This window comes from Capra hircus, chromosome 25 (assembly GCF_001704415.2).
Source record: "Capra hircus breed San Clemente chromosome 25, ASM170441v1, whole genome shotgun sequence".
In the NCBI taxonomy this organism is placed as follows: Eukaryota; Metazoa; Chordata; class Mammalia; order Artiodactyla; family Bovidae; genus Capra; species Capra hircus.
Window position 1 is genome coordinate 2,859,031 of NC_030832.1, and position 26,772 is coordinate 2,885,802.

The 26,772-nt window shown below is 54.1% G+C and overlaps 2 protein-coding genes and 1 pseudogene across 9 annotated transcripts in view; 1 reads left to right on the top strand and 2 right to left on the bottom strand.

Moving 5' to 3' along the window:
- SLX4 (SLX4 structure-specific endonuclease subunit) lies at positions 1,189-20,384 on the bottom strand. Of its 8 annotated transcripts, XM_013974905.2 has the most exons (18): positions 19,953-20,322; positions 18,266-18,403; positions 17,839-17,942; positions 17,334-17,738; positions 15,721-15,942; positions 14,522-14,566; positions 13,781-13,970; positions 12,718-12,930; positions 12,084-12,292; positions 11,655-11,971; positions 10,942-11,176; positions 10,478-10,566; positions 9,520-9,666; positions 8,359-8,528; positions 5,343-7,549; positions 3,661-3,763; positions 2,681-3,097; positions 1,189-2,238 (listed from the first exon to the last, which is right to left on the bottom strand). In XM_013974905.2, the coding sequence occupies exons 4-18, from the start codon at positions 17,677-17,679 to the stop codon at positions 1,845-1,847; spliced, it is 5,304 nt and encodes a 1,767-aa protein (XP_013830359.2). In that variant the 5' UTR covers positions 17,680-17,738; positions 17,839-17,942; positions 18,266-18,403; positions 19,953-20,322; the 3' UTR covers positions 1,189-1,844. The 8 variants fall into 8 exon arrangements, with proteins under 8 accessions (XP_013830359.2, XP_017896396.1, XP_013830357.2 ...); XM_018040907.1 differs by lacking the exon at positions 19,953-20,322 and adding an exon at positions 20,332-20,384 and having other exon boundaries at positions 17,334-17,942; XM_013974903.2 differs by having other exon boundaries at positions 17,334-17,942; positions 20,190-20,322.
- Positions 20,487-26,772, top strand: part of DNASE1 (deoxyribonuclease 1) — a 34,083-nt gene continuing 27,797 nt past the window's right edge. The window contains exon 1 of the mRNA XM_018040243.1: positions 20,487-20,588. The gene's annotated coding sequence lies outside the window, so the exon portion shown is untranslated. The remainder of the gene's footprint in view (positions 20,589-26,772) is intronic.
- On the bottom strand, positions 23,129-25,300 carry LOC102182654 (annotated as a pseudogene).

Consider the following 26,772-nt stretch of genomic DNA (forward strand, 5'->3'; position numbering starts at 1 on the left):
CCTCCTCATCCCTGGCTCCTTTTCAGCCGGTTAGCTGGACCTAGTCCCTCATGCCTGAATGTCATGCTGTCGCAGGCGCCGCCGACTATCTGGATGTCGTGGTCTTTCCTGTAGGGGCTGGTTTACCCGCCTTTCCATGCTCTGCACTCAGTTCAGGCTGTGCCTTGAGCCTGGCCAGGCCCACTGCTGACTCCTGCTGGCCTCCAGGGATGCCCCAGCCAGACCACACAGGCCAGGGTCTTCAAGGGTCTTTGGCCCCCAGGCCCACCTTCCCTGGCTTCACCAGCTGGTGGCTTTTTATCAACTTTAATCCCTCCCCCAATGCCTCCTTATCCACCTGGAGTTGGCAGTGTTATGTGAGTTGGGATGCTGTCTGAGGAGGGAGGCTCCCAGGACCCCCATCCCCGACCCTGGACTGCACTTGAGCCTCAGGGTCTCCCAGCCATCCAGCGACCCAGGTGAGGACCTGGTCAGCTCCCTCCTGCCCGACTTCATCTTGTTCTCCTAACACAGCCCACAGGGGAGAAGGCCTCAGGCCCTTCATACAGGAAACACATGGTAGCTTCTTTGGTCTGATCAAGTGGGGATCTGAGCCCCGGCTTCTCTCTTGTTGTCCACCCCCAGGCAGCAGACACGGGGAAGGCCAGGTCCCCCTCTGCCTGGTCATGAATTAGGACACACAATACATGTTCAAGAAGCCCCATTTCACCTCCCCGAACGCTGCATGCTGCTGAGGCCCAGCTCACAAACCCCTCTTCTGGGAAGCTGTCCCTTTGGGCCACCCCAAGTGCTGACCATCACAGCCAGCACAGGACAGGCCTCCCCTAGGTGACCAGAGGTGTTGGCCTGTTCCCACTTCTCCACAGGGCCTGGCACTTGGGCCAGAGCAAGCTTCACAAACACACCCTGTTAAAATGCAGATTCCGACCCGGGGGAAGGACCCTGCAGGTGGGTGGCTTGAGCCTGCAGGTAACAAACCAGCGGGGGAGCATAGAGGGCAGAGCTCAGCGCCTGCTGAGGACTCTTGACTGTGGGCGTGTGGGTGGGCAGTGTGTGCGTGAGTGAGGGAACAAACCTCTATTAGTAATAACCAGCAGGCCTGGGTCCCCCAGAGATGGATACGTGTGGGGGTGCTGGGGGCCCCTCCCCACAGCCCGTTACTGGAGTGTGGCATCTAGAAGCTTTCAGTAAAGCCTTTATATTTTTATTGCACATCATATAAAATCAACCACACTGTACTTGAAACAGATGAGACATTCACAAGGACGTAGAGACCAAACTTTTCTTCTTTTTCAGCCCTCACCTGTGTTCCGCAGCTACCACACGCACTGGCAAAACCAGGTAACAAAGAACTGTTTATTTGGGGGCTTACACGCTGTGCTGGCCTTCGGGACTGTTCGGTTTGGAGGCTGCTGGTGACAATGACAGGTGACTGGGCAGGACAGCTGGGCCAGCAGAGCACCTGGAGCCTGTGGACAGTCGGTCTGCTGGTGGAGGCCCGAGTACTGAGAAGGAAGATAGAGCTGGGACAGGCTAGACCTGCCGCCTGTCTCAGGACACGGACACCTGTGACTGGTGGACAGAGGGGACGACACGCCCGACTCAGGCCTCACCCTGGCAGCTGGCAGTGGCCCGTCACCCCTCCTGACACACGTGGAGACAAAACAGTGGGCACCAATGGAGGGGGGTGGCTGGGGCCTAAATCCAGCAGACCACTCTGAGGACACTCCAGGATATTGAAAGCAGGCTGTTCCAGGACAGTCACTCGTAGGGGGAGAGTGTGGTCAGAAGACCCGGAAGCACCGCGGGGGCCTGGCCTGTGGATGGACAGGGGCCACAGGCTCTCACAGGCTGCTAACGGCTGGGACTGGGGAGTGAGGGGCGGGCCTGCGGGCTCTGCCCCTCTTCTTGCCCGCTGGCTGCCGCCTCTTCCTCCCAAGCTTCTCTTTGCGGGTGGCGGCCGTGGTGAAGGTGATGCACTGGGTGTCCAGGAAGTCCAGCAGCTTCCCCGAGGCCACGTGGATGCCTTGCTGCTTCAGCTCAGCCTGCAGCTCCGCCAGCTCGACGGGCTGGTACAGCAGGACCTTGCGGTAGAGGGCCGGCTGGGAGCGGATATAGCGCCGCACGGCCTCCTCTGTGGCCACTGCCTGGACGGCCGCCTGTGAGGCACTGACCACCTCCTCACCTGCCTCCTCTTCTCCCACAGACTCCAAGGCCGCTCCAAACTCACAGGATGAGCTGAAAAGCACCAGACGGTAACACCTTGCAACACCCCTTCTTTCCACCTCCACCCCAAGACCAGGAGCCTCTCTGAGGGCAGGAGTGTGTGTCTGCGTCCCCTGCGAGCCCGGCACGTGGCAGGGACAACCCTGGGGCGGCAGGAAGCCCCAGGCTGCTATGTCCTTGGCACTGTAGCTGCCGGCCTGAGAGGGACCACACCCTCAGCCAGGATCTCATGCCGAGGGCAGCTGCACTAGGCTGGCCCCACCTGTGGGCGAGTGTGTGGGAGCCCCAGAGGTCTGCCTGGGAGGCCCAGGGGGCTGACCTTTAACCCCACCGCAGTCTCCTGTCATCCAAAGCCAGAAGGCCACTGGGTCGGCTGTCAAGCCTCACTTATGCCAACTCTCAAGGCTCGGGGTCAGAGGGCCTATGAACGCCGGCCGTGTTCTCACGCGGTTACCTCTGCGAGCTGCAGCAGCTGTCCCCGCTGTCCACAGATGTGGCCGTGGACTCCTGCGAGGCCGGGAGCTGGGCGTCCCCACCAGGGTCCAAAGGCTCCTCCTTGGCTGGTGATATGCTCAGGGCAGAGATGCTGCCACCAGGCTGCTGCTTGTGATGTTGGGGGCCCTTGGTCTTGGCAAGTCCCTTGGACCTCTGGGGAACGCGGCCAGGAGGGGCCTCCAGCTGGGTGTGGCCAGCTGCCCTTGAAGCCTTAGCGGTCTGGGTGGTGTAGGTCTGGCTGCAGGGAGCCTCCAAGGGCAGCTGTGAGGACTGGCCCTCATTCTCGGAGTCTGACTCCAGCGTCTGATGAGTGTACTGGAATATCTCCTTCAGTTTCAGGACCATCTGGCGTTTGGGCAGAGGGCGGACCCCAAACCTTAATGGGGAAACAGGTGCACTTCAGCAAAGAGCAAACAGTTATCAACAAATTAAACTGGTGGCTTTGTGTACTTGAATCTTAAATGCCTGACTCATGAGCATTCAGAGCTCAGTATCCATCCTGAATACCCATAGAGCAGACTCAGGAATATTCCAGAAGGACCACACTCTGAGTTGTGAGTGGCAGGGTAGCAAGGACCTCCCTGGGACCCAGGATGAACAGCGGAATTCACTGGAATGTGATAATTGTGATGTTCTTTTAAAAAACCGGGTCTCTATCCTCAGACCATTAAGGCAAGAGTCCCATTCCCACCCACGTGGCACGTGGAGGCCTGTCCCCAGCGAGTGACCTGGAGGAGCATGTTTCTCAGCCCTGAGTCACATGAGGAACAGTAGGTGAAGAGCCAGGAGTCACGCACAGCTCCCACCAACCACAGGCTCCTGCCACCAGAGCCCAGAGTGGACCCCCACAGCAGACCCTCCTGTTTCCCACTTCGCTGAGCCTGGACACACATGGGAGGGAGGGTCTGCTCGGAACGAGCTTTCCAGAAGGACACTGACCTGTCCAGCTCTTTCTTCAGCACTGGAGTCTCCATGATGGAGTACCTTGGCATTGGGGTTATGGGCACTTTCGGGGGCAAGTTCTTCTTCGGATCAGCACCTTCTGGGCAGAACAAAAGAAACACGTTTCAGCAGGAGGGCCTCTTCTGACTCTGGGAGTGTCACCCAGATACTTTGCTCGTGCTGCCCTCGCTCTGGGAGAGCGGGGATGTCCACCCTTCCCCGCTTGACTCTGGCATCCTGCCTTCCCGTCAGGAAGCATCACACAGCACCCGGGGAAGGCCAGGGCTCCGTGGTGCTGACGCTGCTAGGGGCTCAAAGGCAGGTAAGTGGGGGCCAGGGGTCAGGCTGAAGGGGCAGTGGGTTGACTGCTTATGGGGACAGGATTTATTTTCAGGTGATGATGCAAACATCCTGGAAATCGGACAGTTGTAGAATATTGTATTAAAAGTACTGAATTGTACATTTGAAAGGGTGAATTTTATGGTATGTGAATAACATCTTAGTAATGCTCTTTTTTTTTTTTAATCAATATTTAAAAGACAACTTAGGGACAATTTAGGTACATCTGGACTTTGGTTCTTATCCTTTTGATGAGCATGGAGCCCTTTGAGACACCAATGAAAACAACAGGCTCTGTCTCCTGAAAAATGCACAAGGTTCATTATACAATTTCAGAGAGTCTATCACCCCCGTGAATCTCCCCTCAGATTCTAAGATACCCAGGTCTCAAGTCTCCCGAAGTGGTTCTCACATGCCACCTGGGCACCTGTTAGAAATGCAAATTCTTGGTCACACCCCAGATCTCCTGAAGCAGCAGCCCTGGGGTGGAACCTGGCCTGGTTTTCTTTTGAGATGACGGTCACGTAACTTTTCACATGAACCATTCGGTAGCACTCAGACCATTCACAGCATTGTGCAGCCCCCACCTCTTTCTTGTTGTAAAACATCTCACTCCCCAGAGGAAGCTCCATGCTGGTCTGTCCCCGTTCTCCGCCCCCACCGCCCCTGGCGATCACTCATCTACTTTTGCTCTCTGTGGACCTGTCCATCGGGACAGCTCACAAGTGGAATCATACGGCGTGGCCTTTTGAGTCTGGCTTCTCTCCCCGAGCACCATGTTTTGAAGGTTCGTCCATGTTGTAGCCTTGTCAGAGCTTTGTATGGCTGAGAAGACTCCACTGTCGGGATGGACCCCCTTTATTCACTTATCAGCTGATGGACATTTGCGTTGATCCTACTTTTTGGCTGTTGTGAATAGTGCTGCTGTGAACATGAGTGTGCAGGATGTGTTTTGAGTCCCAATCTCAAGTCTTTGAATGCTGGAGTGCAATGACCTGGTGATAATGGCAATTGTTTGACTATTTGAGCAGCCACACGTGTCTGCTCTTAAGATGAACCTGAGGGGCTCATCACAGTCTCCCTGAAGTGCTGGTGAGGTATTCTGGAGTGGAGCCGCAGACAGGGGTCCTTAATAGGTGCCCAGGTGAGCGCAGAATCCAGGCAGCTTTAGGACGCCCCCGTACTTACTAGCTTAAGAAGTGTATGTTTGACCGTAGGCCTTTCCTCCCTAACCGTGGAGAAGGTCAGGCAGGCAAGGGGAGGGCTGGCCGCCCCTCGCTGTCATTATGACTTCATGCCCCTCAGCATGAAACAGAGACAAACCCCCTCCCACTACTCACCTGGCGTCTGTAACTTGTGTGACCTCTGGGCTCCATCTGTGCGCGGCGTCTGGGGCAGAGGAGCTGCCTCTGAGGACCTCTGATCTTCTTCGTTCCAGTCATCCCACAGAGCTGAGTTCAGAAAGCTCTGCCGGTGGCTCCCAGGGGAGCCAGCCCCAGAGGACTTCTCTTGAGACTTCCTCCGGCTAGTGTAGCTCCCTCGGATTGGGGTGGTGCCCGGCAGTGCCGGGGAGTGGCAGTCTCTGCTGTCTGGGGCACCCTCTGCCCTGCTGCTGGGGCTGCTGGTGCTCAAGGGGCCTGTCCGCTCGAGGTTCAGGTGATCAATGGGGATCGGTGAGAGGGGCTCCATGTGCCAGCACCAGTCCTCGGCTGGAAGCGGGGGGTCACCGTCCAGCAGGGGGCTGCTGCTTGCCTGTTGGGAGGCTGCCTCCTGCTCGTCCTCACTGTCCTCCACCTCCACCACTTCACTCACGGGAGCCTGAGCCGCCGGGCTCCGCGCAGGAGGCAGGCACTTCGGGAGCTGCCTGGGGAGGTCGGCGAGGCCTCCTAAGATGGGCCGGGGAGCCAGAGGAGAAGCACGTGGGAGGAGTCTGCGGCGGGGGCTGGATGGGCTGCTGCAGGCCTGCCTTCTCCCGTCAGAGCCTCCAGAAGGGGCGGGTCCCAGGTGTGGGGACGACGTCTGGGGTATGATGACCGAAAACTTACTCGTGGCTTCGGGTTCGTCCCTGTTCTCTAACAGGGCCCTGGGCTTGGGCAGAGCCAGCGGGTCTGCTGGTGGCCTGGCCCCGAGGCCTGTGATCTGGGTCTGCGAGGAGCAGTCGCAGCTCCCGCCGGCCAGCGGGGTGGCGGGCACGAGCCACGAGGTGTCCGTGGTGCTGTCGTCGGTGCTGGCCCCTAGCCGCCCCTCCACCTCCCGCGGCAGCAGGGCCTGGCTTCCTGGTGGGCTTTGGGGAGGCTCCTGCTCCGCGTCGAGGTCAATGATGGAAAACAGTTCAGAGGACTTGGCGCTGACTTCCAGAACTTTCTTGTCTTCTAAGGGACTGTTCAGAAATGACTTTGCTTTGGTTTGCTCCAGCTCCAGCTCTTCATCTGAATCCAGTAACAGGATCACCTCGTCTTCCCTGTTCATGCTGCGGGGAGAGGTCTCAGGCCTGGAGCTCCGGCGGCCAGGTCCTGACCGGGTTAGATCCATGGGTGGGGATTTTTCTGGGAAGATCAGGACCCCTTTACCTCTGCATTCCAGTGCGGAGCTACTCTCCTTGTCTTTCTGGCCTGGGTCCTCACGTGACGAGGGAAGGCGCCTGGCTTTCTTTGGCTTCAGTGATAAGTTCTGGGAGGCCATGCTGGAAGCTGTGCCCTGCAACTGGAGTATTGGTGGGGACAGGTCACTGGGGCGACGAGTGTGAGGACGTGGCTGGCGAGGACTCTGGCCTTGATGGGGCTGCGGCGGGAAGCATGAGCGTGAGGGGGGTGCCTGCTGGTGTGCAGGGGGATGGAACCCCTCTACCTCCCTTTCTTGGATGGTCCTGTTTCCTTCTTCCCAATCGCTCGTCACCCGGGAGAGTTCAGAGTATCCAGCTTGAGGTGATGAAAAAGGCTGTTGAACATTATCATCATCAGCTGAGCACAGAGGGGCGCTTTCCTGCCTCTCTGGCCGGCCCTGGGCGGGGCTGGAGGAGCAGGGAGGAGCCAGTGCTCCCTCTGGGGCCTCTGCTCTCTCTCCCCTGTTCAAAGCCTGGTCTCTGGGGGGCAGAAGTGTGGACTGTCTTGTGTTTCCCCATTTGGCTGGGGTCTCATCTCTTCCTGGCCCAGATGATTCCACCTGCTCTGCATTTTCTGGCTGTTCTTTATCCTGTTCACTTGTGAGGATTTCCCCCGAAACTGGACCATCCTCCCCGAGCAGGTCAGCTTCTTCCTCTGGCTCTGGAGCTTTCTCCCCCTGGAGCAGCTTTCGCTGAGTAGCTGCGAATTCATAAATTTCTTCCATCTCCTCCTCGTTGACCTTTTCTCTGTCTTCTTCGCGGCCCTCCGGCTTCAGCAGGGCCTCTGCTCCCTCCTCCTCACCCAGCCACACAAGGTGCAGGAGCTCTCGGAAAGTCTCCACTCTGCCGTCAGCGTCGTCTTCCTGCTCCTTTGCCTGTCCACCTTCTGCATCCATCACAAAGGGCACTTGTTCGCACAGGTGAACAAGCTCACTCACCCCAAACCTGCAAGAGGAAAGCCACGCGTCACCACCCCCTGCGCAGAGGCAGCGCCCTGGCTCAGGAGGCTCGGGGCAGGAGTCCCCACAGCCGTGACTCCCTGGCCCTTCCCCACTCCCCTGCAGAGACAGTGCCCATGTCCACGCCCAGCAATGCCCCAGGCCACTCAGCTCTAGAAACAGCGTCTGGGGAGGGTCCACTAGCCTCACTGTGCAGCCTGAGCGTGAGCTGAGGTGGGACCGCGGGGCTGGGTGGTTCTGTGACCGGACCCAAAGCACCGGGACTGACACACACGGGGTCACCCAGGCCAGTTTGGGTCAGCCCGGACACATGCGCCGGCCTGCCTGGAGCTCTGCCATCTCATCGGCACCTTGGAGACCCCGGAGGCCAAGCCCGCCCCTCCCCAGGTTCCACCCCAGAGGTGGAAGCAGGACACGGGGGTGGAGAGACCAGGCAGCTGCAGCGTCAGGGGCGTCAGAGCAAGCATCCTGCTGACGTCCGCCTTCTCAGACTTGGAGGGGTGGCCGTTGGGCAGCTCTGGTGGCGGAACTGCCGAGGGGTGGTGTTGCTGGGGCTGGGGCCTGAGACCACCTCTTCGTCACTCCCAGCGAGTGAAAGCCACTGGGCTCCCTCCAAGTGTTCCCTGTGGCCAGAATCTTGGTCAGTACACCCTGTTCAAGGTCACCACTGGCCATAAACTTGGGATTAAAAGGTACAGGAAGGACTCAGCCCTGACCTGTCATGGGCCATCAACCAGATAATCCCTGTCAGTTACTGTCAAAAACCGAGAAGTAAGTAGGAAGAACAGCCCGGACCTCTGGGCCAGAGAGCGCAGGTCAGGGGCCAGCTGGGGAGTCAGGATGGTGTCAGCAGCATAGAGGTAATGCAGGAATGCCTGGGCAGCCTCGGTGCTGACGTCACGCAGCAGCACGCGCTGGCGCCTCAAGTCACCATCCTCTTCGGCCAGGAAGGCTTCACTGTTTACCTGAGGGACAGATGCACATGGAAGAGTTACTGATGGGACAGCCGTGACCTGGGGCAAAACAGGACTCAGGAGGTTCTGGCGCCTTGGATCTCGTCCTAGGACGGGCATTAGCCAGAGTCGCTCCATTTAGCTGACCAGGAATTCTTCAGGTTAGGGCACAAAACCTGTCTGTTTCCAAAGTCAAGTCAGCGATAGAGGCTTAAGGAGCCAGTCAGTCCTCTGTTGACAAGCCTATCAAAGGCACTAGAACTTTCTGACGAGACTGAGAGCAGTTTCCGGGATTCTTGTGATGCCACGTTCAAGTCCATGACACGTTCAAGTCAAGATATGACAACACAGAAATGTCATAGCAGCTCAGCCTTAATGAGGTCAGTTAGGGACTTCCCTAGTGATCCAGTGGTTAGGACTTCACACTCTCACTGCCAAGGGTGAGGGTTCAATCCCTGGTTGGGGAATTTAAGATTCTTCAAGCCACACAGCATGGCAGAATAAAACAGAAGGTGATTATAAGACTTTGCTACTGCTAAGTCACTTCAGTTGTGTCCGACTCTGTGTGACCCCACAGACGGCAGCCCACCAGGCTCCTCCATTCCTGGGATTCTCCAGGCAAGAACACTGGAGTGGGTTGCCATTTCCTTCTCCATAAGACTTTACTGATATGTAAATAGAGGAAAAGGAAACAGTTCTAGGGAAAACAGGATTTTTATTCAACGGAACAAGAAATCTGATGTTTCCCAGCCCTGAGCTCATCTCCTCATAGCACTTCTTGACCTCAAACCTGTCTTCTCCAGGGAAGTACAACCTTTATGGAGTCAGGGGAAGAACAGGTCAGGGGCAGTGGGCGGAGAGTGGGGGTGTGGGGAGGAAAGGGGCAGGAAGAGAGGGAGAGGCTGGGCACAGAGGGGAGGGTGAGGGGGAGGAGGGGTGAGTGGGAGGGGAGGGAGGAGGGACAAGAGCAAAGGGGGAACAGAACGCCTGGCCACGCACTCACATGCTGCATGAGAAGTGGGCATCGGGCATAGAGCACAAACTTGTGGGCATAGAGCACCTCCCCACTGTCTGTCTGAAACTGGACGTCACTCAGGTGAGGGTTGTTGACCATGGCACTGAAGTCGGCCACCAGCAGACCAAGGGCGAGCTGCAACGAGAGGGGGAGAGCGGCCACTCCCACCTGTGGGCCCCCGAACCGTGCAGGTGCCCAACGCAAGGGGAGCAGGCAGCCAGTGAGGGCCTCCTGCCTCACCAGGTCCAACGTCGGGCTCCACCCTGAGGTTACCTTCAGGCCCTCAGAGACAGGGAACAGCAAGACCCAGTCCTTTCTCAAGTTCTCTGTCACACCCAATTCCCTGGCCTAGATAGGAGGCCCGGCCCGTGGAGAGGCGTAGGTGACAGCCTTGCCAGGACGTGGTGGCAGGGTCAGCAGCTGCTAGGTCTCCGTGAGGAAGCCATCAGCCCAGCCGGATGTGACAGGTGGGACCTGAGCCCAAGCAGTTGTGGGGCTGGCTAGAAGGAGTCCATGTCCCTTCTCTGACAGGTGCCACATCCCCAGGGAGAACTTGGTGACAAGCGCTCGGCTGATACCAATGTGCTCACGGGATGACACCTTCTCTAAGGAAAAACCAGTTTCTAACCCAGAAAGTCACCAGTACAGAACACGAACTGTTAGCTGGAGGCCTCCAGGACTCTCACGAGTCAGTTGGTCAGTCCCGTTGGCTGGATGAAATACCCTCACAGAGCAAGGGTGCTCCCCGGGCCTGGCCCTGGGAGCCTACTGAGGTGCCCCTGGGGTTCAACAACGGAAGGGACAGAACCTGGCTCAGCTCAGAGGCCGTCAGGCGGCGCCCGTGGACTCTGCAGGGGCCTGGAGGCTGGCTGTGAGCCGGCCGCACTGAACATACAAGCATTGCAGCCACGACCACGGAGCCGCGAGCAGGGCCAGACGTGCTCACCGAAGCCTGGCCGCCCTCCTCCGGGTACTTCTCCTTGGCTGGCAGGACAAACCCAGTCAGTGGAAGGCCACCGAGCGACAAGTCCATCCCTAAAAGGATTCGCAGGTTAAAATCATCAACCACCTGGGAAAGAGCATCACCTGGCCGACCCGAGGATGTCGTCATGGAAGGCGAACTGTCCAGAGGCCACCTGCACCGCCACCCCTGCCCAACAGAGTTGTACTCTGGAGAGAAAGCCGAAATCAACCCTCACGACCACTCGCTCTGGCAGAAGGCTCTGTCCTCAGTCAAAGCTGAAGGAAAACTGACGGACTCGCCTGAGTCACATTCACCTTTGAGGAGAAAGGAAAGCACCCAGAGAGACCACCTCCTCCCGTCAGACAGGGTGAACTGGGACTGTGGACCCAAGCGGCCATCGCGGCCCTGGTACCGGGGTGGGGAGGCCCTGAGGGTCGGGGTCTTACCTGCAGCCCCCCCTGAGCTGGCCAGGTCCCTGCTGCATGGGCTGGCAGGCAACCCCTCTCCCGCCAGCTCCAGCAGATCCTGCAGGGCTTGGCGCTCCCTCTGGCTGGCGGAGGGTGCTGGGCTCCGGAGGCTGTGGCTCACGGGGTGGGTGCCAGGGGCAGAAGCGGGTGCTCCCACACTCAGTTCTGGCAGCTTGGGTGGCTGTGGCAGCCGCATGGGCTCCTGTGTGAGACCCTGAAAGAAGTAGGTGAACCAGAGTGAGCATGTGGCCTCCACAGCCGCCACCACCTTGAGGGTCCCTGGGAAGCGAGCCCCAGCCAGAGCCACTTGGGAAGCTTGTCGCTGTTACCCGTCAGTAGGCACCTCTGTCTTGGCAGCGCCCCCGCCCTCCTAGTGGCATCTAAATTGCTTCAAGCAGGTGAGTGCCAATTCCTGTACACAGGCCTGTCTTGTTCCTGGGTCCCATCACAGGCAGATTATACCAGTCCGGGGCAGGACCTGGGACCCTGCATTCTGAACTCTCCAGAATCTTAACGCTTAGAAACCTGTGGGCCTCCCTGTTCCTACTGTGCGAACCATCTGGTTGTTGCAAAGACAACACACTAGACTCCACACCATGGCACCCGGCTTCCTCCCCTCTGCGTTTGGTGCCGCAGCCGGAGCCGCCACCCTCTCCCCTTGAGCCCACCTGCCCCACCGGAAGGGAGCACACCTTGGCAGGCCATTGGGGCACCAGAGGAGGCACCAGGCTGGCCGTGTAGAAGGACTCCAGGGCCCTAGCCCCGGTGAGGGCACTGGCCTCCCACAGCAGGTTCTGTGCCCCCCTGGGGGGTCGCAGGGCCCGGCTGCCCCTGGCCAGCTCTTCCTCTAGAATCCTGCTGGTGGGGAGTGGCGGCGTGCTAGACGGCTCCACCTCCTCCGACAGGAGCTGGGCCAGGCGGTCCTGTATCTGCCGGCCCGTGGTCTCCGCATCCTGGACTAACAGTTGTGGGGGGGACGTGGGGGCTTTCTTCTTGTGGGTCTTCTTCTCTGGAGAAAAAACAGAAGCAGCACGGAGTCGTCCTCCCACCGGGGACCCGAGGGGAAGCTTTGGCAGCTGCCGCGCGGCCAGGCTTTTCAGCACCCCACTCAGCCGCCGCACCTGCTCCTAGCCTCGTCCTCTCTGCAAAAGCGTTCCCCAGCCTGAGCGCGGCCGGCACCGCCTGCTGCTCCGTCTCTGAGCGCGACAGAGCCATGGCTACCAACAGGTCCTCGGAGGGCGCCTCGGGCTCAGGGACCTTCCGCCTCTTCCGTGGCTCCTTCTTGGTGGTGGCTCCCTTCCGCTTCAGACAGCCAGCTCCATCGCTGAGGCTTAAATGGCAACCAGACCGAAAGGTGAATGAGCTAGAGAGGTGAGCAGTTCCTGCTCTGAGGGTCCCCGTTCGACCTGGGAGGGCTGGACCCCTTCTCCTCGGTGAGGGGAATGAGAGGAGATGGGTAAACGTGGATTCAACATACAGAAGGATCAGCAGTTTCTGTGCTCAAACTGTTAGGGACAGGGGGATCTCAGGAAGGACTCGTGGAAACCAGTCCATGCCAGCTGGTCTGTTCCCGAGCCTCTGAGGATGGGGCGCTGTCCCCTCCCGGTCCCTGTGGAGACTGTGCCCAGTTTTCTTCTGAAGCGTTTCATCTCCAGAATCAGCGCTCTGTTGTCCTCCACCACTACAAAAGGCCTTTTTCTTTTTTTAAAAAAAAATCAACATACTCTGATCTCTCTTCCTCTTCCTTTGACTTACCTGGGTGCTGGAGTGCCTGAGGTGCCTGCGGGCTGAGCCCCCTGCAGGCGCACAGCCTGGAGCAGGAGCTGCGGGCCGACCTCCATTTTCACCGCACACTGTTTCAGGTGACTGATTCTGCTCTTCAGGGTGAGAAATGGCTTGCCACAGAGGGGGCACTCAGGGATCTGAGGCGTGGGGAATCTCAGTGCCTTTTCAGCCTCATCCAAGCACCTGGAGGAAGACAGCAAAGGTGGGACCACGCTTCCCTGGCCATGTGATTACAGACAGGGCTCAGGTCAGTGTGGTCGTGCTGTGGGCCAAGGCTTGCTCCCCCAACAAGCTGGTCCCTCCCCACAGCCTGCAGTCGGCCTCCAGACACTGCATTTAGGTTTCTGTGAGCAGAGGTGCCTGAGGAAAGCTAGGATATATTAAACACAGAGTCACCAGAGTCAACATATGACCCAGCAACCGGAAACAGATACTCAAGCAAATACATGAAAAGCGTGTTCACAGTAGCTCTATTCACAAAACCCAAAAGGTGGAGACAGATGTCCATCAGTGGATGAATGGATGAACAAGAGGCGGTCCATCCATACCGCAGAATATCATCAAACCATAAAAAGGAGGAAAGCACTGAGACAGCACACCATGGGTGGCACAAACTCTGCTGAGTGAAAGAAGCCAGACACGAAAGGCCACAGATTGTGAGTCCACTTGTGTCTGGAACAGGCAAGTCCCTGGAGACTGAAGGCAGGTGAGTGGCTGCCAGGGGCTGAGGAAAAGAGGGAAATGGGGGTGCCTGCTTCATGGGTCTGGGGCTGACCATGGTGACGGCTGCACAACTCTGAATGCACTAAGTAAACATGACTTCACTGCTCATTTTAAATGGCTGAATTGCACGGCACACAAATTCTCTCTCAAGCTGTTGTTTAAAAAAAAAGCAAGGCTGGACCAACCCTGATACTGAAGTACTAATCTCAAGACTCCCCCCTGGAGCCCAGGAGATTCCACAGGAGCCTTGGAGCTGGTCACATCTACGGGCGAGGTGAGCACAGTCAGGTGACGGCCGAGCTGCTCCTACCGGTTCACATGCTGCTGCCTCCGTGTCACGTTCATGGCTGAGAGGTTCTTCTGACAGATCTGGCAAAAGAACAACCCCGTCTCCTCCAGGCTGTCGTTGGGTGCGGACGCCTGTTCCTGCCCAAGCTCCTGCTGGAGGGCCAAGGCCACTGCAGTGTCGCTTTCTGTGGCGGGGAGCCCGGGTCCACACCCTGTGGAGACACAACGACCCATGAGGACCAGCTCATCCTTGGACCTCACGGGGCAAGGATGCTGGGTGGGGCGTGAGGAGCCCAGACCCAGCCCAGGGAGACCGGACACCAAGCAGGGTACTCCCCAAACTTTTAACAGGCGCAAGGACCCCCAGGAAGCTCGTTAAAGTGCAGGTCAGGAGGCTGGCACTCTGGGGGGCTACGTGGAGCCTGAGACTCTGCATTTCGGCCAACTTCCAGGTGAGGCCACTGTGGCTGGTCCAGGACCACTCTCTGAGCACCAGAGCCCTGAAGAATTTGCCTTTTGTTTCCCATTTCTGCTAAAGTGGCAACCCTGGGCATCCCAGGATTCTAAGGCTCCTACTGCAAGGAATCCTAGGTTTCCTCTTTAAAGCTCAACCTCTCCTACTGCTCTGACTTTTTCTTGCCCCTCCAGGTCAGAGCCAAATGCTGCTCTTGGTTTTTCTTGGCATCAGACCAGAGGATGGACTGATTCTAATCTTGGGATGGTGCCCAAGGCAGCTGTGCCCACTGTTGTGGCCCTGTCATACCTGATGTTGCTGGAGCAGACCCTTGGCACTCATGCGGGATGTGCCCTGAGAACAAAGCCAGAAAAGCACCACACTTCATTTTGGTCCAGTACTTTTTTTAAACAAAGAAATGGTTTCTCTCTCCTGATTACTGGGTATGATGTGAAGAAGACTGATGGAAACAACTCAGTCACATGCAGGGCAGGGGCTGGGCTCATGCACTGGCTGAGTGACCCCTCTGCACCCCTTGGTGCCCCGTGGACCAAGGACTGATGCCACATCACTGTGTCACCTGCATGGGCCTTTGGGGTAGCCTGACAATGCTCAGTAGTCCTGAGGTGAAACCTGCAAGTAAATACCGGGAAACTATGGATTTACTGGCTGCAGGTCTGGCAATAGTTTCTTCCTATTTCTTTTCCTTTTGTGTATTTTCACCAGGGGTGAGGATTCCTGCTGTTTAGGGGATAATGCGCCACTGACAGTACGAGCCTCCTGGGGTGGTACAATGTGCAGCAGATGGCACTTCCCTGCAGGAAAGGGTTAAGTGACATCAGGCAGAAACAAGCAGATCCACAAAGTGGGGAGTTTTAAAAGACAACTGTCCTGGATTTTTCAAGAAGTCAGTATCACAAAAAACAAGGACAAGATAAGAGACTGTTATAGAGTCTAGACCAGAGACACTACTGAGCCACGGCTATAAGCAGCGTGTGACGAACCCTCGTTCAGGAAGAGTTTGCTACAGAAGCAGTCCTTGGGGCAGCCGGGGAAATGTGAATGTGAGCAGGCAGTGTTTTGGACCCAAGTGTGTTTATGGGATTGTGGTTATGTAGGAGAGTCTAGGGGTGAAGCATCATGATGTCTGTGACTTGCTTTCTGATGGTACGGAAGAAGCGTCCATTTATAGAGACAAAAAAAGGTGTGGCAGAATGTCCACTGTTTGTTAAATCTAGGTTGAGGGCATAGGGATTTCACTGTAATATATTTTTCTGATTCTTTTGAATGGGAAAATTTTTGTAATAAGTCAAAATGAAAAAAGAGGAAGTGGTACCTTCTCAAAGAAGCTAAGTGAGAAATGACCCAGGGGACCCTCTGTTCTCTGGCCAGAGTGGCAAAGGCAGAGCGTGGGGCAGAAGGCCCACCCCTGGCTGGGAAGGCAGGCTCCTTCCTGACCCCTTTCCCCCAACATCATCCCTGTTGGGAAGACAGTGCTTCCTTCATACCGTTCACCGCCATCACATCTTGAGGGCCCTTTGGGACATTTTCTTCAGGTGCAGCCTCGAGCGAGCAGCCTTCGGAAGCATGTTTTAAGCGCTCGGGGTCTGCTCTCTTGAACTGCTGCATTCGCTGGAGCACCAGCTCTGCTGCCCTGGGTTTGGAGGGACTTGGCGCCGTTGCAGTCAGACAGGAAGGAGGGGGCTGCGAGAGGCTGTCCGTGGTGGCCTCTGGCAAGGAGAACATTCACACGCATCAGTTCTAGCAGGAGAAACCGAAGGTTCTTCTAGTGTCAAAGACCTCAGATTTCAAATGGGTCCTTTACTGACTACATTAGGTGTAACTCTAAAGTACTGATTGTTTTTTGGTAGCCTCACTGTTTGTGGTGATAAAAACACCCCTGCCATATGTATCTGTGATGGGAGGGGGCACATTTCTGAGGTGATAAACATGTTCTAAAAATTAAGTGGTGGGGATGGCTGCACAACTCTGTGAATAAAGTTGCTGAACCATCCACTTGAAAGGGGTCAATTTTATAGAATGTGAACTGTATCCCTATAAAGCTGTTATTAAAGAGTTATTAATGACAGACACATATCTTTCTAGGTCAGAAGTTCTCCTTTAACTTGGTGTCTGAAGATGACTTCTGGGGGGATCCATGCAGCCCCTGATGCTGCATGTCACCCTCGCAGGTGTGTTTTTTGGGGGAGCAGTGCAGTGTTCTGGGGGAAATCAAGCATAGCTTTCACTATACTCTCAAAGGAAGCGTGAAAGACCAAAACGTTTTGGCAACATTAATGAAGCCTTACAACAGTCTCTGTGAGCTAAGGCTCTACCACCACTGCACTGGGGAGGCCTTGCTGACCACATAGGTAAAAAACATTATTTAAGATCAGGAAGTGAAGGTGAGAAAAATTTAGAAACAGAACTCAGGAGTCCAAAGATCTTGCGCTGTGTTATATACGCAAGGCTGGTTTTCAGTTCTGCATGAAGAATGTATGTTGAGCATGTGGTTTAATACACCAGGGCAGCAGGGTGAGCAAGTTGCTTTAAACAAATAAACAGAGAAGAATAAAAGGTGTTTGGAAGAGATAGGAAGGACAAGTAGAGTCTCCTGGGACTCTAAACCCACATAGCATATGCCTTCTACCTTCTCAGCAGCCTAACCAAATTGGCTCACCCATTGTAACTTACCCACTTTGGAATGAACCCAAGAAAATGAGAGAAGTAGCATTATTTTTATGTTCATGAAAAAAAAAACACCACAAACTCATGTTAACTGCATGATGTAAACGTTAATAGGAAAATGAAAGAGCAGATGGCCCCAAATATATCATGTAGAGAATTCATACAACGGTTATGATTATTTTCTTAATGACTATTGTTTAAAACAAGAGTCAGCAAACTATGGTCTTGGGCAGGCTGCCTATTTTTGTAAATGAAGTTTTGCTGGAACACAGCCCATTCAATTACACATCGTCTAAGAAATAGTTTGTGACAGAGACTGTATGGCCGGCAAAGCCAAAGAAACTTACTAGCTTTTAGAAAGTTTTCTGATCCTTGGTTTAAAATGGTACAAATCACCTCTGGTGTCCTCTCTGGCAGAGGTTCTGACTGTTACCTGTCTGGGTGCTCCATGCGCTATCCTGGAGTACAGCAGAAGTGTGTACACCTCCCTCGGTGTTTTCAGGGGGAGCTGGTTCAGTCTCTGGCCTCTTGGGTGCCCTGTGCTTTTGAGTCCGCGGGACCTGGCTGCCAGGGCAAGTTTTCCTCTCAGTGGGGCCTTGCGGGGTTTTGCTCTTAGAAGCAGTTGGTTTGGTCCTTTTTGGTTTGCTTCTTATCTGGGTGCTGTTGGAGGCCTTTTGTGTCTTCTTTTCCTTTGACACTTCCTTGGGGCCATTCTTTTTCACCCTTTGGAAAAAGCTGGCACAGAGTTCCTGAAAGTCATCATCTGACTCATCCATCATCTGATGGGTTTGAAGGTTTTCAGGCTGGTCTTCGGAGAAGTGAGGGTCGATGTGCGGGCCTGTGCACAGGTGAGAAAGTGAACCCGAGTGTGAGCCTCTCCAGGCCTCATTCACACTGGAAGCTTCATTATGGTTCCTCACTGCTTCTCACTGTAGTACCTGGAGAGTTTGCACAGTTGAGCAGGATGTATTGTTCCCTCTCTCCATAATGATTTCAAATGTCTTTCTTGGACTTCCCGGTGGTCCAGTAGATAAGAATCCACCTGCCAATGCAGGGGACATGGGTTTGATTCCCAGTCTGGGAAGATCCCACGTGCCGCAGAGCAACTCGGCCCATGGGCCACAACTACTGAGCCCACATGCGGCAACTACTGAAGCCCGTGAGCCTACAGCCTGGGTTCTGGAATAACAGAAGCCACCACAATGAGATGCCCATGCACCGCAATGAAGAGTCGCTCTGGCTCACGGCAACTAGAGAAAGTCCAAGAATGGTGAGGACCCAGCACAACCAAGAAAGATAAATAAATAAATTTTAAAAAATGTCTTTCTTCAAACTGAACCTTTGTTCAGCACACTGAAAGCTTACCTTTATTAAAGTTCACATCTGAAAGGGTCTGTTGTCCAGTAGACACCTCCCAGAGAGAATACACGTGGCCCTGGTGCTCAGGTGATTCTCCAGGATCTCCATGGTGATAAAGCACATTTGGTCCATTTAAGTTTTCACCTGAGAAAAACCAAAAGCATTTAAGTGTAATTAGATAGATATTGTCATTTTATGCCATTTCTCCCAGGAAGGTACAAGAGCATGTGGAGTATGGGAAAAGTCTTCAGGGTAACAATAGCCCTGTCAAATACTCAGCTATAGCCTGGTTAACACAAACTAATCATCCTACAGGCTACCACAAAGCAACAGGGGAGAGGGACCTAAAGACCTGTCAAAGCGTGTTCTTCCATGGGCAGAAAAATGTGTGCATCTTGGAAGAGTAACCAGAGTCTGGGGAATGAATCCCATGAAGAGCGGTCACCCACAGAATCAAGATGGTCCCTGAATCCAGAAAAACTATCTCTGGTCCAAGGCCTTCAGCTCTCAGAGGCTCTCTCAGCAAGCAATATAATAGCAGAGAGAAAGACGGAATGTGCACTTGAACGCTCAGGAAGAAACCAAAGACAGGAATACAGCAGGCTCATCCTTCATTGACAGAACCAATGTTTCCAAATCAGAAAAAGGTCATTTTTCTCTATTCTCACCCCAGCAACTCTCCTAACTCACGTGACCAGAATGCTGTCCATGTGCAAAGGCTGGGCCTTACCGGCGTGATTATTTATATTGGCACAGTTTAGTGGAGTTTTGAAAATCAAAACTGAATAACCCAATGGTAGAGTGTTCATTTCAGATACCATAAGGCAGTTTCCACGGTCCAGGTAATCCATTAATCATCTAGTTTTCCAGAGTGGGGCAGACACACATACCTAAAATCTACTTTGCATGCCTAGCTCATTTCATCTTCCAGCTCCTTAGAGAAGCTTGTTTTCTCAGTCTTTATCTAATTGAACCCTCTCCACTCCCATTTATTTTCTATCATCACACACTGTTTTCACAGTGGCGTTTATCATGTTATAATCACAAGCAATAGATTTATTGAATGCTTACTGTGCAGGCAGCCGTCCCAAGTGCTTTACAAGTCTAACTAGTTTAATATTTACAACTCTACTAGGTAGGACCTATTGACACCCCTTCTTTACAGCAAGGAACCAAGCACAAGAATGAGAAACTGGCTCAAGTTCTCACAGCCTTTCAAGAGGCAGGCTGGGATCAAACCCAGGCAGTGTGGTTCCAGGGCATTAGCTCTTATATTTTTATTCAGTAGCTTGTTTTGTGTCCCCTACTAAGCTCAAAACTTCAGGAGGGCACGCACTCATTTTCTATTCTCTTTGGCTGACAAGGTGCCTGACTTAAGTGCTCGACAGTAATCTGTTGAGTTTGGTACGATCGAGAGCACCAGAGAAAGTGGTGGGAGCAAAGGCTGCACAGAGAAGCAGAGATGCGTGTCTGAGCGCCTGGAACATCAAGCCAAGCAAACTGTTGGACGTGGTAGCTGGAGCAAACTCCAGCCTCCACACCGCCCTGAGTCGCGACATCTCTGCCGGTATTAGTCTAAAACAGTGTATCTGCCATACGCGCTCTATCGGTATTTGCTAAGGAGTAACAGATCCGAACGAGACGGCAACTTTCCAGAGGGCCGGGGACTCTGCCTACCCAGCTTGGTACCTACCGCGGCCGGGCTCACTGCAGACGCGGAAAGAATGAATGGGCAGGTGCGGGGCGGGCCCCCCGCCTCCCCAAATCCGGTGACACACGGGTTGCCATCTGGGGAGGGGCTGCCAAGGACTTTGGCGGCTACAAAGGCAGATGGCGAATTCCGATCGCCAGTCGGACGCCCGGGCCGTGACCCATGGGTATCCGGATCCCCCCACCCATCTTCCGTTCAGACAGCCCTGGCCCCCTCTACCTAAGCCCGGCTCCTGCCTCTAACCGCGGGTGGCAGCGGGCGAGGAAGGCTCTTTTCTCTCAGGAGAGCGAGAAAGGCCTGAGGCGGCCGGACCTCCTCTCCCCGGTGCAGACTCCCGGCCTCAAAGCCCGACTCCTCCTACCTCTGGCGCGGCCGCAGCACCTTCTCAACGGCGACCCAAGCCCCTGCGCATGCGCGGCGGATAATTGCGGCTGCGCGGGCGCAGGGGGATCCTTGAGGCTCGCGTCCCATCCTCCTTTGCGGCCGGCGCGCGCGACTGAGAGCGTTCCTGAAGCGCGCGGGGCAGGACCAGGCGGAGCGCGGCGCCAGAGGACCGCGCGGCTGAGGTTATGTAGGCGGCTCCCGGCGAAGTCTACTAAGTGTTGAGGAAGAGTCGAGGTGAGTTTCGGGCTCCGCCGCAGTTTGAAGTTGAAGTTTGGGTGCACCACGGTTCACACAGGAAATGTATGCCGGTTCATTGGCGGCCCCTGAGCGCATCTGCGTCAGGAGCCGACAGGTAAACGGGGGCGCCAGAGCGGGAGCGGGAGCCGAGCGACCGAGCGCGGGCTTCCTCCCGGAGACGCTTGCGAGCAGGTTGAGGCCTGAGGGGCAGGTTTCCTCGTGCGGGCGGGGAAGGTGAAGCGATGCCCACCCTCTCCAGGCTCCCAGGTGCACGTTGTTAGGATTTGAGGGGCTCATGAAGCCGGAGGGGTTCGCCGCGGACTGAAGTCTGAGAGACCTTATAAGTCGTATTAAGGGTTCGAACTTCAACCTGGAGTCCTTGGGAGCCGACATAGATACTGTTTTTAAAGGAGTTTCTAGTTGCAGTGTGAAAGTTGGTCTGGAGAGGCAAGCCTGAAGGCTCATCAGAAGGCTGCGGTGATGCAGGCAAGAAATGAGGGCGTCCTGGATTTAGGAGTTGAAGCTGGGGAAAAGGAGAAACATTGAGGCGTTTGAATTGCCGTGACCAAATTAGTTGTTAATACTTGTGGGTTTCTGGAAAAGAATTTCTAAGTTTCTGGGAACGTGGTTTCAGTTCCTGAAGTGACGAATACAGGAGGAGTAGTTTTTGGGAAACTGATACAGTTAGGGTTTTTTTTTTTTAAGGTATAATTTACATATCATAAAATTCACTCTCACAGTGTTGGTTATTAGTATATTCACAAGGTTGTGGAACCGTCACTTCAGTTCAGTTGCTCAGTCGTGTCCGACTCTTTGTGACCCCATGGACTGCAGCCCTCCAGGCTTCCCTGTCTATCATCAACTCCCGGAGCATACTCAAACTCATGTCTGTCCAGTCGGTGACGCCATCCAACCGTCTCATCCTCTGACATCCTCTTCTCCTCCTGACTTCAATCTTTCCCAGCATCAGGGTCTTTTCCAGTGAGTCAGTCCTTCACATCAGATGGCCAAAGGATTGGAGTTTCAGCTTCAGCATCAGTCCTTCCAATGAATATTCAGGACTGATCTCCTTTAGGATGGACTGGTTGGATCTCCTTGCGGTCCAGGGGACTCTCAAGAGTCTTCTCCAACACCACAGTTCAGAAGCATCAATCAGTTCTTTGGTGCTCAGCTTTCTTTATAGTCCAACTCTCACATCCACGCATGACTACTGGAAAAACCATATTTTTGACTAGACGGACCTTTGTCGGCAAAGTAATGTCTCCGCTTTTTAATATGCTGTCTAGTTTGCTCATAGCTTTTCTTCAAAGGAGTAAGCCGTCTTTTAATTTCATGGCTGCAGGCACCATCTGCAGTGATTTTGGAGCCCAAGAAAATAAAGTCTCCCACTGTTTCCGTTGTTTCCCCATCTGTTTGCCATGAAGTGAATGGACCAGATGCCGTGATCTTAGTTTTCTAAATGTTGAGTTTTAAGCCAGCTTTTTCACTCTCCTATTTCACTTTCATCAAGAGGCTCTTTAGTTAGTTGTTCTTCCCTTTCTGCCATAAGGGTGGCCTCATCTGCATATCTGAGGTTATTGATATTTCTCCCAGCAATCTTGATTCCAGCTTGTGCTTCATCTTGCCTGATATTTCACATGATGTATTCTGCATATAAGTTAAATAAGCAGAGTGACAATATACAGCCTTGGCGTACTCCTTTCCCCGTTTGGAACTAGTCTATTGTTCCATGTCCAGTTCTAACTGTTGATTCTTGACCTGCATACAAATTTTTCAGGAGGCAGGAACCATCATTACAGTCTAATTCTAGAACATTTTATAACCCCAAATAGAAAGCTGTGTACCCATGAGCCTCATTCCCCTTTACTCTTTCCCTTGGCAACCACCAGTCTACTTTCCTTTTCTGCATTTGCCTGTTGTGTATATGTTATGTAAATTGTATCATATGAGCCTTCTGACTGGGTTTTAAGGAATGTAGTGTTTTTAAGGGTCATCCATGTAGCATGAATCAGTTCATTTCTTTTGAAGGCCGGATAGTATTTCCTTGTATGGGTATACCACATTGCATTTATCCATTTATCAGTTGTTTCTACATTTTGGCTACTATAACTAATAACTACAGGTTTTTGTGGGTTTTTTTTGGTGGTTTAATCCATTTTCATTTACTTTACCGTTTAACTTAAACTGGAATATTTAACTTTTCGTACAATCTTAACTTTAAAGATGGTCACTTGCTATTTTACATGCAAAAAATCCAGACCCATCCGGAGCGTACCCATTCTTCACTCTGCACCCAGCACGCAAGCGGGGCTGAGAGGATGGAGGCCAGTGGCCTGCAGCGACCTCAGGTGGCCAAACACCGCCCCCCAACCCCATAGGCTGCTCCAGGCACGGTAACTTTACTTAGCTTTTAGCTTTTTGTTTCATTTTACAACTTTTCCAACACAAATTCTTCTAAAATTTATCTCTGACAGTTGAATGCCACTTTAGGACTGTTCTTGTAACTGAGTGAAGTGCAAAGAACTGTTTCAGTCCACTCAGAACTTGAGGAGCGGAGACTCCATGTTTTCCTTGTCCGCCTCGGGGCTCAGCGGGATCAGAGGGGAAGCCAAGTCTGTGAGCTGTCCCACCTTGTCCGGGGGCTTGGCCACGGCCTTCCTGTTTGCCTCTGGGGTGTTTGTCAGGAGGTCGACTAGGGGCCCAGTTTCAGACCGCGGGGCCACGGCTGCCTCGGGGCTCCTGTAGAAGTCAGTGAGTGGGCGGCCGTCCAGGGCTGTGGCCACAGCCTCCCCGGCGAGGCTGAGTTGATCCAGTTTGAGGTCCATGAGGAGAGCTTCACTGAGGGCTGTGGCTTCAGGGGGCTGCTCCTCGTCCAGGGACTTCTGTGGTGATACTTTGTGAAAAAGTAGAGTCACTCTTTTCTGGAGAAAAGTCCAGTGCCTGTGGCACAGCAGATGGTGAGCAGCTGCCGTCGAGGGACAAGTCGGGGTGCCTGGACGCAGGCTGGCTGTCGCCCTCCCTGGCGGGCGCAGTTCTCACTGTGAATTTTTTCTGGGGCTCAGAAGAGAGTTGCCGAGCAGATGCAGGCAGGGGAGAAGCCAGAAGCCTGGCCACAGTCGGGGTTGCCAGAGGCTGGAGAGCCAGCGGCCGGCAGGCGTGGGCAGGGCCGACAGGCACCTCGTGCTCATGGGGGTCCTCACGCTGCTGACAAGGCTCTGCATGGCTTGAGGACCACCTCACGGGAGTGCTATGGGCCACGCTCCCCACCAACGTGCAGGACTGCGGCCACTGTGCCCGACAGGACTTTGGCATCGTACCAGCCGGGGGCTCACCAGTAGAAAACCTGGGAATTTTAAATTGATTCATAGGGGTAGCCACAGCCTTTGTCTTGGAGTTTAGGCAGGAATCGCGCCTTCTTGTACTCCCGGTCTTATCCCTTTGAGAAGACTGTGACAAACCACAGTGAGAGCTCAGCCCAGAGCCTTCCTGTTCCGGGATCTGGGGCTGGGGGAGAGATACTCTGGGGGCCCCCCTGGGCTGCTCCGCTGTCCACTCCGCAGCCCCTGGCCTCTGGCTTTGCCTGCAGGCCGTGCCCCTGGGGCTTGCCTTCAGGGACGGCCGTGGCAGGGTGAGCCCAATTCTGCCCGTCTGGCTGGAGCTTGACCGGGCACTGTCTGCAGAGATGCCTGGACGTTCACTTGGTTTAGCTCTGCCAGTCTCAGGAGAAGCACACGCAGCAGAGCTCAGGCCCGAGACAGACCCTGGCGAGGGCCTTCCTGCCAGGCCGCCAGCACACCCACGTGGTTTTAGCATGGTTTTCTTTGGCCCAGACTTGTTTGGAACAGGGAGCAACCGCTTGCCTGGGACCAAGTGGCTTCCACTGGCTGGCACGCTGGCAACGTCCCGGGTGGTGCTGAGCTTGTCCAGGGGCATGCTGCTGTGGGTGTCCTTTTCATTTTGGATTTTCATCCTGGGAGGACTAGCTGGTTTCTGTCTCGCAGGCTTCTCCACGGCCGAGTGAAGGCTCTTTCCTCGAAAGGACGAGGTTCGGGGCGGCAGTAACTTGCTGACGACCTTTCTTCTGAGCCCAGGCCTGGTTCGGAGGCTGAGCAGCACTGGGCTCTGCCGGCAGAGAAGGGCATGAGGTGGGCGGCGGCCCCGGCTGGTCTGGGCAGGAGCAGCTGGCGGGGCTGCGCTGGAGGCGGGCTGAGTGCCCCGGAGCAGGGATGCCCTCCAGAGGTCGTCCGACAGGCAGTATGTCTCCCGCTTAAGTGACTTGGGGCTTTTCTTCACTTTGTTTTCTCTATCAAAGAGGTTTATTTTGAGTTTAGACTCCTGTATGAATCCTTCCACTTCCTGGCGCCCAGGGTCTTTAGACTGGGCAGCCTGGGCCGCCTTGGTTCTGCCGTTGCTTTGTATCTGGAAGGCCAGTAAGTGAGCTTCTGTATAAACTTCCACAAACTTTTCCCCCGTGAGCAGACTCCCGGTGAAGTGTCTTTCAGAAGCTGGCAAAGGAGGTTCTTCGGGAAGCTGATTATTTAAATCTAAGCTGGCAGCAATACATCTTTCTTTATGGCCAGTAGGTCCAAAAAAGACTTCATCATCTTCATTGGCACTTGAAGAAGACAACGAAAGGTTGAAGTCAAACTTTTCATCAGCCAACAGAAGAATGTCTTCCTTCTTGGGAGCCTCCATCTCCGCTTCTTCTTGCGGGCAGGCAGGCTGAAGGCATGTCGCTTCCTCCTTCCGCGGTCAGGGCTATCAGAGGTCACAGCAAGGAGCAGGAGACAGAAGCGGGGTGGGTGTCGGAGCCCAGGTTCCCCCAGCCCCCCAGGGAAGCCCCCACCATGCGGGCCGCTGCAGCACCAGCCCAGAGCCCCCGCGACACCCCGCTAATAACTATAGTTTCATACTATAACTACTATAACTAATGGCCGTGTGAACATTTCATGTATGTATGTGTGTGTTTTCAGTACTCTTGGGTTTGTACCTAAGAGTGTGATTGCTGGGTCATACTACATTTAGTTCTGAGTGTTGAGTTTCAAATGTGAAATGCAAATAGGGCTTTCAAGAACTTTCTCCATATGAAGGAGTTAGGAGGTGGTATTTGCTGTCTGCTTTTGGAAACCTAAGTTAGTTTGTAATACAGGTTCCAATTGAATTAGTAAAGTAGACATCGCAAATGTGGTAGCAGTGGAGTGTCTCATTTGTACTAGAGGGATTTTGATTTGTAAGAGGTGACTGGGTGACAACAAGGAGAAGCCAGGGCCATTGAAAGAAAAATTTATTAATTTCCAGAGATGAGAGGGCATGTCATGCCACATAGGGAAGGTTTTGGTCAGGAGTCAGAAGCAGGAATGAGAGGAAAGCCTAGGTTGGAGCCTTATTCCCAGAAAAAGGCAAGGCAGAGCAGGGTAGAGGGTTTAGGACTGGCTAGTTTGAATAAACCCCGTGGACTTTGGGCTGTGGGCTTCCCTGATAGCTCAGTTGGTAAAGAATTTGCCTGCAATGCAGGAGACCCTGGTTTGATTCCTGGGTTGGGAAGATACACTGGAGAAGGGATAGGCTACCCACTCCAGTTTTCTGGCCTGGAGAATTCCATGGACTGTATTGGTCTATAGAGATGGTCTCTAGTTGCCTAGCACCTGGCCTGGGATGACCAAGGCAGGGACAATATTGACTTCATCTTTGAGAGATAAATGAGTTGATGAATTTGCATATGAGAGACTGCTCCCTAGGAAAGTGATTACTATCATTGGGAATTAGCTAGTCTTGGAAAGGATAGTCTCTCCCTCCCCCTAACAAGATTTTCTTTTTTTTCCCTAGCAAGATTTTTAAGATGGCAAAACATCATACTAGGGAAAAAAATGATAAATGCATGGGAACATGGCTGGGATGATGTGAAGAAAGGACAATTGTGAAGGTGGTACCTATTTTTTCATTTAGGATTTAAATCTCTTGGAAGCCTGGGAAAGAAAACCCCCGTGCCTTTCTCTCTCCTGCCACCTGTTCAAGTCTGGCCATATTATTCTTTTAAACAAGAGTTAACAAAGTGTAGTTTAGAGAAGAGAGTGTTCCTTAAACCTTAGCTTTTCAACTTATTTACCTGTGGAATATTTTAAACTGGAATGCTTGGACATCACCCTTAGACCTGCTAAATTAGTCTTGGATAGGTTTCCCA

Excerpts from the sequence above, each read along its gene's own strand:
- SLX4 (XM_018040907.1), bottom strand. The coding sequence starts at position 17,679 with ATGATGGATGAGTCAGATGATGACTTTCAGGAACTCTGTGCCAGCTTT. Across the intron at positions 12,293-12,717 it reads TCAGGCACTCCAGCACCCAG|CCTCAGCGATGGAGCTGGCT; the intron begins GTAAGTCAAAGG and ends TTGCCATTTAAG. Across the intron at positions 3,764-5,342 it reads ACACAAGTTACAGACGCCAG|AAGGTGCTGATCCGAAGAAG; the intron begins GTGAGTAGTGGG and ends TGTTCTGCCCAG.